The following is a 12,275-nucleotide window of genomic DNA, read 5'->3' on the forward strand; positions in this document are numbered from 1 at the left end:
TAAACATAATATGTATAACAAAAAATTTTTAAATCAAGTTGAGAATTTTGTATTAAAAAAAAAATTGATCTGTTCGAGAATTTTTGCCAAAACAGAATCACAACTTAATGTCTATAAAGACAAAATTCAGTGATAATAATATTGATATGAAAAAGTCATTGTAAGTAAAATGTTGTAGGCAAAAATAAGCATCCTGTTAAAATAAGTTTAATAAAAAAAGATTTTCTAAACAGAAAAAAGTTTAATAACAAAAGAGTATCTAAACAGAAAAAAGTTATTTTGCAAAAAGATTCAAGCAGATATCATAAAGGCAATAAATTTTGTGTAATTGATTGAAATAAGCCCGAAATTTGTACATGTTCCAAAGTTATTTTGCAATCTTTTTTATTTTGATCTCGTCAAATTCTTGGTAAAAATTGCTCTGTTTTTGACTTCTGCACTTCTGTCGTCTCCAAATTTCCAAAAACTGTTAACTCTAAATTTTTTAAAAATCAACTAAAATTATTTAGAATTATAAAAATTATCTTTGGATTGTTATAAATTATTGCAGTTGTTTATGAATTACTGGAATTCTTTTTGGAATTTCTACGTTTTTTTTTAATTATTGAAGATATTTTTTTCTTTTTTTACCTTGAATTTTTTACTATCGGAATTAATTTAGAATTAAAGGAACTATTTTGAAATTTAAAAAATTAAGTTGGAATTACGGAAATTAATATAAAAATAATGGAATTTAGATAGAATATTAGAATTACTAGAATTTGGGTACAATTTTTACAGAATTATTGAAATTATTTGTGGATTACTGAAATTTTCTAGAATTACTGAAATTGTTTTTGAAATTGCTAAAAACTAAAACCTTTTTTACAACCGAAATTGATTTGGAATTACAAGAATTATATTGCAATTACAAAATTAAATTAGAACTAGAGTAATTTTTTTTTAGAATTGAAATCAATACACATTTTTTTCAGGTTAACGGCCCCTCGCTTAGTGGTACCGAACTTGTCTTTGTTTTTGTGTTTTGTTCTCTAAATTTTTTGCTGACGTTTAATGACATTTTTTCAAATTAAATAAAAACCCTGAACTGCCAACCCTTTTTATGAAAATTACCATAAATTAATTTGTTAATGGTGCTAACGTTAAAACGGTTTGGCCTTCTCGTAAAAAAACAGACTAGGTATAACGATCAATTAATGTTTGTTTGTAGTCTCCCAAATTCTTGAAAAATTAAGTTAGAGACCCGCTTTGTCTTATTGCATCGTTTATTCCGTCATCAGGAAAATTGCTTCTTACCTTTCCATCTAATTAAATAGAGTGGCACACAGCCGGAGAGATTTCATCCGAAAATGGCTTGAGGTTGTTCTCATTTTGTCAACAGTATCATTGTTGCCCCACCTCGTAATTTTTCCGACAAATTTCCAATGTCATTTGCGTTCCCAGCCATTTCGATCCCTTAAAGCGTATCTTCTTTGATCTGCGATCTTAAATACATCTCAGGTCTCCTCAATCTAATCACATTTTTTTCGAGAAGATTAGTCGCAAGTTTGCTCGTAATTATGATTTCACGGACTAAACACGAGAAAGTTTGACAATTTCAAACCGCAACTCCGTTGTTATTAATTAACATGGGGTGTAATCCTGGCTGTTTCTGCGTTTACGAGGGTGATGGGGAAATAAAGATTTTTTATGTACGCGTGACCCTTCAAGTAATGGGATTCGGCTTGTTATGGATAACGAGTTTGTTTAATTTAGGACGTTGTTCAACCTCTGAAATTTAAATGATTGGTTCATGTATCACCAGGGCGAAAATGAACATTTCTAGTCTGTTTCAGTCAATTTTTTGTGTATTTATAAAATAATTGAATAAAATTATAAACAAAATTGAACCCCTGTTCCACCCTAGACGAGCCGCCTAAGTGCGCGTATTTATATAGTTGCCATAGAAACACTACTAAAATATATGTGTAACTATAGAAACAAAAATAAAAATTGTTAGTTGTCATGGCAATAACGTTAGAAACCAGTGGCGGGTAATATTGTTTGTTCCGTTTCCTTGAATCTTGGGTTTGAGTTTTTTTAACGAAACTTTACGAAATAGTTACGTCATTACCTGAAAAACATGCTAAAACACTTGAAAACTTTAGCAAAATCTCGAAACAAACAGATTTGAATTCGATATAAAGATTTGAAAAGGTCAAGTAACACCATTTTCGACCAACTTTTGTGTTTTTCGGTTAATTTTTTGGCAAAATCTTACTCAAAATGAGCTAAATCCAACAAAATAACATCAATTTAGACTTATTTTTGTAATTTTTAATGATATTTTAGCAAAATCTTGCAAAATAAATAAGTGTCTGGTTAAAAAACAAACTAAATCAAGCAAAACAAGCTAAAATAATGTCAAATTCAATTTAATTTGGTAAATTTTTAACCAGTTTTAGCAAAATTAAAAAAAAAATTGTATTTATTTCAAAAACGCTCTTAAACACTCTAAAAATGCAAAAATAACATAATTTATGGCCTAATTTGGTGAAATATCGGTTTGATTGTAACAAAATTTTATAAAATAATTCCGTTTTTGACTGAAAAGCGTACAAAAAATGCCCAAAAGGGCAAAATAATGAACTTTTCTACCTTATTAAGTGATTGTTTGACCATTTGAGTAAAATCACATTAAAAAAAAATAAATAGAATTATTTTCTTAACTAATGAGGTGATTTTTCGACTTATTTTCATTTTTATTGAAACTACTAAAAAATCATCAGATTAAGAATGAAAATCACAAAAAATGCTGAAATTTGACCAGATTTAACCTCACTCTGCTTTCTGATCAAAGTGGTCTGTGATTTACAGCATAGTTGCCAACTCGAAATATTGAATTCACTAGATCCGAGCTAAAAAGTTGTCAGATTTGCACATATTTTCAGAACCTTACAACATTTATGTTTTTCTGTTACTGTCAAATGTTTACGTTTTTTAATTAAAATTTTGCAAATCTTCTCAAAAAGATACTTAAAAAGGCAAATGACACATTTTGGTCAAATTCTACTTTTTTTTGACTTATAAATAGGTACATATATATATAAATAGGTACATTATTACCTGTAAAACATGCAAAACGCTTGAAAACTTGATTTTGTGTTTTTTTTTTGGTTTATTTTAGTAAAAACAGATTTTAGTTTGATATAAAAACTTGAAAAGGTCAAGTAACACCATCTTCGACCAAATTTTGTGTTTTTCGGTTTATTTTTTGGCAATCTAATCATGTTTTGGCAAAATCTCCGGTTAAAAAACAAACTAAATCGAGCAAAACAAGCTAAAATAATGCCAATTTCAATCTAATTTGCTAAATTTTTAGCCAGTTTTAGCAAATTTTTTTGGAAAAAAAGTGTTTATTTCGAAAACGTGTTTTCGCTAATAACCGCCGATTACCCACGAATGGAATCTCCCCCACCCTTCATTGACTCCAATTTCTTTGTTAACACAGTTTGGTAGGGGATAACTAAGGCTCGGATTATATGCAAAATGCATATTTGTTATTAAGAGGTAAATCCACAAAATTGTAAGTTTTCTATGCATATCTAATGTTTTTTGATTAAAATAAGCTAAATAAAAAATGCATATTTTGCATATTTTGGCAACTTGGTGCATATTTTAGGAAATATTGCATATTTGTGCATATTTTCTTCAAATCACTAATTTCCGATTAAAAATTTCAGTTCAAGTTAAAAATTGGACATTTTAAGAAAAATGATCCGATTACAAAATATTTTAAAGAGAAAACAACCGTTAATTCGTAAGCCAAACTCAAAAAATTAGTACCCTGCTGAGTGTTTCCTTTTTAAATTCGTTTTATACTGGGTGAATATAAAATATTGAACTAAGCGTTTTTTTTTTAAATCATTTGTTTCCAAAAAATAATAATTAATATAAATTAAAGTAATATAAAAAATGATTTTTTTATAAGAACAAAATTTTGTTTTGTTTTTGAGTTCTTCGATTTTTGTTGTCTAAATTGCGATATACATATGTAAAAAAAATAATTTAATATAAAGTAGATAGTTGTAATCGCTTAGATCATGACCTTCATGAGAAAAATGTTTTTTTGGTGGGTTGCCATTTAAAAAAATAAATATTTTTGTAGAACTCAAAAACAAAATAATAGAAATTAAAAAAAAATATTTTTGATAAAACATCACATTTTTGTAGAACTTTATAATTCATCAATTAGTTTTTTCAAAAAATAAATACTTTAAGCAAAAAACGTGATGTGATCTGAAAAGTACAAAGGGTTTAATTACTAGGTTATTAAAATGGCTTGTCTCACGCCAAACCAATTTATTTATTCTTTCATTTATCGTGTGCAGTTCAAGATGACAAAAATACAAAATTTAGTGTATTCGAGGATAAAAATTTATCCCAACTTTGATTTTTTTTGTTAAAAATTTTGCATATCGATGCATATTTGGCATATATTAGAGCATATTTTTTAATATTTTATGCATATTTTTGTAAAAATACGTGCATATACAAGGTGATTCTTTTAGGGCCTACATTAGAAACTTTTTAACTTCTAATGCAGATAGGAATTTGAAATTTTGTACACAACCCAAATCAACCAGTCTGAGTTCAACTAAATTATTTTCAAAATGGCTGAACTTCCGGAACTACGAGAAATTGGCGCCAACTTTCAAATTTTAAATGGTACCCACTTATTTTTATTGCATTTTTGAATTCTCCTCTTTAAACTAAGTAAAATGTACCTAGTTGTTAGTACTTAACTATCATAGTTTTTGACATATGTCAATTTTTTGGTCAAAATTTTCACTTGCAGGGGTTCATTCAAAACATCACAGCTCTTGAACCCTTTGAATATTTTTTGTTGCATTCGAAAACCAAAGGTTCGAAAAGTTTTCTAGAATTTTCAAAATTGTTGACTGTCAAATTGCAAGGCTAGTATGATTTTTTGAAAATGATCATTAACAAACAGCTTTAACTCAGTTTTTTCAAACAAAATGACTCTATTTTCTCAACGGCAATCAAAACTACATCAATTTGTAGAAGGACTTTTATCAACATGTCCTATACCTATCTCTTATAGTTTTTGAAATAATCACAAAAAACATGTTAATGTTTTTATTTTTATAGTTAATCACGTAGGCTTTGGAAAAATACAATAAGATATACTTATAATTAATACAGATGTTCGATATGTTTACCATTTTCAAACAGTCCAAAACTCGATGGTGAACTGATTTGAGTGGCTTCCATTAGTTCATTTGGTTGAAGATTATTAAATGCCGCCTCAATTCTTTGTAATTCCGGATGGGTGTTGTGTAGACTAATAAATCTTTAATTCGTTTTGATCATTTTCCAAAGGCTACGTGATTTACTATAAAAATAAAAAACAAAACCACGTTTTTCGTGATTATTTCAGAAACTGTAAGAGATGGATATAGGACATGTTGATAAAAGTCCTTCTACAAATCGATGTACTTTCGATTGCCGTTGAGAAAATGGGGTCATTTTATTTGAAAAAACTGAGTTATAGCTGTTTGTTACATATCATTTTCAAAAAATCATATAAGCTTTGCAATTTGACAATTTTGAAAATTTTAGGAAACTCTTCGAACCTTTGGTTATCAAATGCAAGAAAAATTATTTACTTATTGCAAACGGTTCAAGAGCTGTGATGTTTTTAATAAACCTCTGCAAATGAAAATTTTGAGCAAAAAATTGACATATGTCAAAAACTATGATAGATAAGTACTAACAACTAAGTACATTTTACTCAGTTTGGAGAGGAGAATTAAAAAATGCAATAAAAATAATTGGTTACCATTTAAAATTTCAAAGTTGGCGCCAATTTCTCGTAGTTCCGGAAGTTCAGCCATTTTGAAAATAATTTAGTTGAACTCAGACTGGTTGATTTGGGTTGTGTACAAAATTTCAAATTTCTATCTGCATTAGAAGTTAAAAAGTTTCGAATATAGGCCCTAAAAGAATCACCTTGTATATGCTCATATTTCACGACTTTCTCGTGCATATAATCCGAGCTTTAGCGATAACTTATCCTGCATTTTGCACGTTATTTGCAAACTTGTCACTTGCTGTTTCAGAGTGAAAGTGCTAGAGTGTTCGGCAAAGGACGACATCAACATCAAGGAAATATTCCGTTCGTTTCTGACGCTCTCGAGGATATTTCCTCGAGATACCGAAGATTCCAGTGGCTTGAAACGCCGATCCAGCGCGTACGTTTCGGCGAGTAAAGGGGCCAGAAGGGCGGCGAGTCCTGCCCCCGAAAAGGACAAACAAGGAGGGTCCTCGGAGGCTAGAGAGACGGCCAAGCCCAGGTCGAGGTCCCTCATACGGAGGGCCAGCAGGAAGACCAAACAGCAGATCAGGGACGCGCATAATGGAGTCGAGGAGTGCACCGTCTCGTAAAGACTGAAGAGTAGCGCAGTTTTACAGAAAAACTTTTGTGGGAAAAGCTCGAAACGGGCTACAATCGCACAAAAAAACGAATTTTAATCTAAGTGTGTCCTGTATCAAGGTTTAGTATTACAAGCCGTCCCAACAACTGAGGAAATCCCCCCCCCAATGTGGTGTGTTTTCTTAAAAATTACTCATTGTTCCGTTTGCAATATTAATTATTAAATACGAAGAAATAATAAAAGAAGCACAGTGGCGCAGCCAGAGATTGAGTTTAGGGAGGGTTACCTACGAAAAAAATTTGCGTAGTGAAGTTATTATCACTGATGTACTTATACAGAGTGGAATTTTTAATTGGAATAAAATTCATAATTTGAAAATCATGAAACGAGTCGATTTATATTTTTCCTTGTGCATCATTTGACACATATGGTTTTTGTTTATCTGCTTTCTGAAATGCACAGCCACCTATAACTTTTTTTTTCAAACGTAATGGTATGACAAGTGACACCTCATTTGAAAGATCGTATTGCAAGGAATACAATATACTATTTATTTTCTGATAATTTTTAAAGCCTACGTGATAATAAATAAAATCAATTTTATAAGATGAATACTATTTAATGCAACAAATATTTAAAATGGATATCGTTCCTTTCCTGACAAACTGCAAAACCATCATAACATAAATTCCCTACGTTTTGCAACATTTCGAGTGTGATTTGCGAAAAAATAGAATTACATTGAGGACCTTAAGGAACGTTTTAGAAATAAAATTAGGTAAATCACTTTGCTCGGAAAGGAACGGTGCCCATTTTGAACATTTATTGCATTAATAAGCAGATAAACAAAAACCATATGTGTGAAATGATGTGCAAGAAAAAATACAAATTGATCTGTTTCAAGATTTTTTACAAAAATCACATATTCAAATTATGAATTTTATTCCAGTTAAAAATTCCACTCTGTATTTGTTCAAATGAAAAATTTAACAAGTTAACTTTACGTTGTTAGAAGAAAATGTAATGAAAAAGGAATGAGTTTTTTTAATCACATTTGACTAGTGACATTTCATCACAATTTTTGTGTTGTTTTATTTAGTTGTGCTTTAATGTTTTATTAGAGATTTTTTTGGCGCGCAAACACAAATAATTTTTTAGTTTGAAGTTATTAAAAACTTATTATTTTTTGTAAAGTACCTATTGTATTGCAAACACGATAAAAATTTGATAAAAAATAATTTCAAAATTATCGGCCAACTAAGATTTTTCACTTTTATCCAAGATAACTTTTTAGTAACATAAAAAGTTATTTAGAAAAGTTTATAAAAGTCAGAATCTTAGGTTCGTATAATTTCAAAAACCTCGGCCAACTTTGATCACTCATATTTTCTTTTATGTTTATTTTCCAAATTAAAGAATTTTATTTGTAACAAAGACCGCCATGGAAAAACAAAATTGTATTCAAAACAATATTAATCAGTGAAACGACTTAATAGTCAAACACTACTTTATTAAACTTAAACTGTTTTTAAATAACGGGTGTTTTTTTTTTATTTGTGGTCAAAGCTATTTAAGAAAGTTTGATTGTGAACGAACCATCGCATTGAAAGTTATTATTCTGACATTTTTTGACACCGCGCCGGGCGTATACCAACCTATAAAAAATTGTCGTCTGTTCACAACACACTCATATCACCGTGAAAAAACACGTATAGTTTAAAACATTAACCATTGTCAATGCACTTTAGCCGAAATTTACAAAATAATGAAAAGTTTTTATTTATTTTTATAATTTTTATTATACATTTCGTGCTACTTTTACTTTACATTTCATTTTATTTATCTTTTGTGTACTTATTTATTTCACTAATACACTTATGTTTCTGTTTTTGAAGCTCTGGTGCTTTTATCTTTTAAATTTATTTGAATTGTTAGTAATAATAACAATTAATAAAAAAAAATTTCCTTTATTTTTATTACAAAACTCACCTTTTCTCTATGTTTCTTTTAACTTACCTTTTGTTTACTTGTACACTATTACTTTATTTTTTTATTATCTTTTTTAATATTAACATTTTTGTGGATGCATGTTTTAAAGTTTGCTCTCTTATACGCCCGCCATCTTTGCTTCTTTAAGTTAGTAATATGCGCTTTCCTTATGCATAAGCATTGTTGTCTTATTTGTTCTTAAGCTCTTTCTCTCTCTTATTATGCTTTGGGTTCTTATTTACTCTCTCTTTCTCTCTTATTATACTTATTAGAAAATGTGTGTATTATATTTTAAAGTTCGCGTTTTTATATGCGCCCGCCATATTTTATTGTTAATTTGAATTAGTATGGATTTTCTTAGAATTAAAAATTCTTTCAAATAAACGCATAATATTCCGAGTGTTCCATAAGAAAAAATATAATTTTGTTGCGCCACCCTATATAGAAATTACCTATAATGACAAAAATATTTTTGGACCATAGAAAAAATAAATGTCTATCGTCCATAAAAAATCGCATTTAGTTATCTTCTTTACTGTCAGAGTAATCGAAGAAATACGGAGCTCCAAGACACCTGTATGTAGGTATGCATAAAACATTATAAGGTTTGAGTTTTTGAGAAAATAATTGAAATTCAAAATTCGAATGTTTAATTTGGTTGTTTCTAAAATATAATTTAGTTTTATTACAACTACAAAATAATTTTGCTTAATTTTGTTCTGGGAGGAGTTTTAGCCCCCAAAGTCTTTCTCTCGCCGCGCCACTGAAGAAGCATTTATTTAATTTATAAATTTTATCAATTGCAAGATTCTAGATTGCAAATATCAAAAAAACTAAGACTGTTTTAGAATATTTTTTTGATAATTTTGAAGAAAACACACTGTGAATGTATAATGTAATCATATAAATATTACTTTTTCCGATATTTGTCGCCACACACATTGAAGTAAATGTTTTGATTTGTCGTTCTCCATGTGCAAGAACATTGCGGGTACCAATGTACATATAATAATTGTAGTTGTTATGTCATTTGAAAAACACTTTTAAAATCTGTGAAAAAAAGTGTGAACCCATCCAGTTTCATATCGATGGTTGACAAGGTATACAAAGTGTAGCACATCTAGATTAGTATAAATGTTTGTCTGTGATTGAGTTGATTAATTTGAGAGTTTTCGGACAATATCGTTATGCCCACCAATGCATTAGTGAATTTCTGTAAATAGTTGAACTAATGGAACTTCTGCGTATTGTGATACAGTAATTGAGGCTCCAATCGCCGAATTGTGAACTGTAAACCTGTAACCCGTCAGAAGTTTTTTGTTTTTGTGTATATAAGTTCCTAAAAAATCAAAAAAAAATTACTCATGTCAGGGCACAAGCAGACTTTTTGCTTCAAAAACTCGCCCGTGATTGAAAGGGATCATCAACACGATATTAAATTTTTTATGATTTTGTACCGGCGCGTGTAAATAAAACTGCATTGTATCCTAGAATATGTGGAGAGACTGTCCTATCTATGGTATTTTGTGTCTTGTGCTCTTTTCTCTGCTTGTACTAGTTGCGTGTCTTTAAAACCAAATTATGTCCGTCATATAAAACGCACTTTTATCTTTACTGCACAATAGCTGTTACGAAATGTTTGTCAAATATTGGATTTTTATTGTTAAATTTTATTCATCCTAAAGGCTCTGTCCACTATACTGACCACAGAGTCTGTTATTTTATTAAAAATATGCCAATACAAATGTTGTTAAGTATAACAAATGACGCTTATATTATAAAAAGTTTGTAATGTATATAAGCAGGGTCTAGCAAGTTGACTGAGTGACGTAATACGTTGAGTTTATAGTATTGTTGTTAAATCTAAAGTATTGTTGTGTAATTTTGTATTATTGTGTTTACGCTAATTGGAATGTTTTTTAAAAATTACATGGAAAGACGCTGAGTGATAATATATCATTAACCAAACAGTGTTCTTATTATTATTACCTCTTTCAAGTTCTGCATTAACAGTTTTTGCGCTATTTGAGTTTTAAACAAAATTTGCAACAAAAGAGGCTAATCAGATTCAAACGAGACGCCATTCGTGTTGCTAGTTTTTTTCTAGGGAATTTTCACTTCTAAAGCTGTATGGCTTTCACTTCTGGTGAAATTGTTAAGAAATTTTGAAATTTAAATAAATCATCATCAACATTACTTTGTCTTAAATTAAATAAAAACAAGCCAAAAATAATATGTCGTGTATTTTAAACATTTTAACCCGACAAAAACAACACATTTTTTAATGGGTGGCATCACTGTTTGTTGACATTTAACCTCATATGGCTTAGTTTTTTCTCAAAAATGTTATCTTTCTCTCGAAAAATTGACAAAATCGCTTTTAGAACTCTCGAAAAACACCTCATCCTCGCGTATTCCACCTCCAGTGAGCCCCAACGCGAAGGTACTCTGTCGCTACTTAGGTTATGTTCTAACCCAAAATTTCAGAGGAATTTCGCGTCCTGAACCTGAAACATGGCAAAGGCCAGACTACTCAACGCCGTGTGGTCCGGAAGGCCGAAGTTCCACCCCCTCGAAGCACCCAAATGGCCGTTGATCAAGACTGGGGCAACGTCTGGCCCGGCCCGCGATCCTTTCACCCAGCCACGGTCCCCCTGCCTATCAGACAAGGTTACGTGCCGAAGGGCGCAGCCCCCGGTAAGTACGGCAATGCGGAATTGATGAAAATCCCGAATTTCCTCCACTTGACGCCCCCCGTGATCAAAAGACAGTGCGAGGCTTTGAAGAAGTTTTGCACGCCGTGGCCCAAAGCCCTCGACAGTGATGAGAAATGCGAGCGCTTTTTCCCCTTGGAGGTGTCCTCGAGTGACTATTGCCACTCCTCGCCCACAATCAGGGACCCTCTGGCGAGGATTGTGAGCGTTAAGTTTAAATTGGGGGCTTTGGGGCTTGAGGGCCGGGCCAAAGACAAGTTTCTGAGGCTTGTGGGGGAAAGGTACGACGAGAAAACGGACATTGTGACTATTGTGACAGACAGGTGCCCTCTCAAGAAGCAAAACTACGATTATGCGATGTATTTAATCACAGCGCTTTATCACGAATCTTTGGTAATTATTTTGGGGGTTATTGTGATGGGGTTACTGTGTGGTTGTTTCACAGAATGTTGAGCCGTGGGAAGAACTGAAAAGTGAAGCCGATATGGAGGTCTATATCTGGGAAAATAATGCCTCAAAGACAAGCATAGAGAAATTATTCGGGAAGGGGGCCAAAGAAATAGAAAATATCGAGCAATATTCACAAGCAGTGGACCGTTATATGAACGAAGGTGGGTTCTAAAAGACTTAAGGCCGAGAAACTATTTGATTTGAATTTTAGGGGAAAACCAATACACTGTGGATCAGTATGAGGAAGCTGTTAGGAAAATTCTAAACTTGCCCCCGACCCCTAGTTAATTAATTTTTGTATATTATAGGAGTAAAAAATAAAATACATACGATTTTTTTTTTTCTTTTAATTGACCCAATTGTTAAATCGGAATTTTTAACGTTAAGTTTTTGCGGAAAAAATTGCTCTTCGAGGAAATAAATTAAATTCAGATTAATCATATTCAGCTGTTGCGTTGTAAAATCCTACTTTGCATTAATTACTATGTACCGGATGAATAAAAAGTGTAGTACCAAATGTTTTTTGTATAAACTAATTACTTATGAAAAAAATAATTAGTTTAGTTTAAAGTACTATAAAAATATAATTTTTTTTCAAGAATAATATTTTTTGATTTTTTTTTATTTTTCGAGTTTTACAAAAAAAAATTAAGGCAACCCACCATAACATTTTTATAATTAAAGA

At 30.9% G+C, this 12,275-nt stretch overlaps 2 protein-coding genes across 2 annotated transcripts in view; both read left to right on the plus strand.

Annotated features, from left to right (window-relative positions):
* LOC123014547 (GTP-binding protein Di-Ras1) overlaps positions 1–8,266 on the plus strand; it is a 41,917-nt gene extending 33,651 nt beyond the window's left edge. Inside the window, exon 3 of the mRNA XM_044413717.1 lies at positions 6,123–8,266. Coding sequence (XP_044269652.1) covers positions 6,123–6,447 — 325 coding nt within the window. The 3' untranslated portion in view covers positions 6,448–8,266. The remainder of the gene's footprint in view (positions 1–6,122) is intronic.
* A 2,430-nt stretch (positions 8,267–10,696) lies between these two features.
* LOC123014581 (28S ribosomal protein S35, mitochondrial) lies at positions 10,697–11,927 on the plus strand. The gene is made up of 4 exons (XM_044413771.1): positions 10,697–10,869; positions 10,914–11,533; positions 11,586–11,751; positions 11,802–11,927. Exons 1-4 carry the CDS (start codon positions 10,770–10,772, stop codon positions 11,876–11,878), a joined length of 963 nt encoding a protein of 320 aa, XP_044269706.1. The 5' UTR covers positions 10,697–10,769; the 3' UTR covers positions 11,879–11,927.
* Positions 11,928–12,275: the final 348 nt, after the last annotated feature.

Source organism: Tribolium madens, unplaced genomic scaffold, assembly GCF_015345945.1.
Source record: "Tribolium madens isolate multiple individuals breed KSU strain unplaced genomic scaffold, Tmad_KSU_1.1 Scaffold_97;HRSCAF=244;Tcas5.2_LG3a, whole genome shotgun sequence".
NCBI classification, from domain to species: Eukaryota; Metazoa; Arthropoda; class Insecta; order Coleoptera; family Tenebrionidae; genus Tribolium; species Tribolium madens.

Bases quoted from the DNA above. Each gene is read 5' to 3' on its own strand.
- LOC123014581 (XM_044413771.1), top strand. From the start codon at position 10,770: ATGTTATCTTTCTCTCGAAAAATTGACAAAATCGCTTTTAGAACTCTC. The intron at 10,870-10,913 runs GTACTCTGTCGC...CCAAAATTTCAG, and splicing joins CAGTGAGCCCCAACGCGAAG to AGGAATTTCGCGTCCTGAAC. The intron at 11,752-11,801 runs GTGGGTTCTAAA...TTTGAATTTTAG, and splicing joins GGACCGTTATATGAACGAAG to GGGAAAACCAATACACTGTG.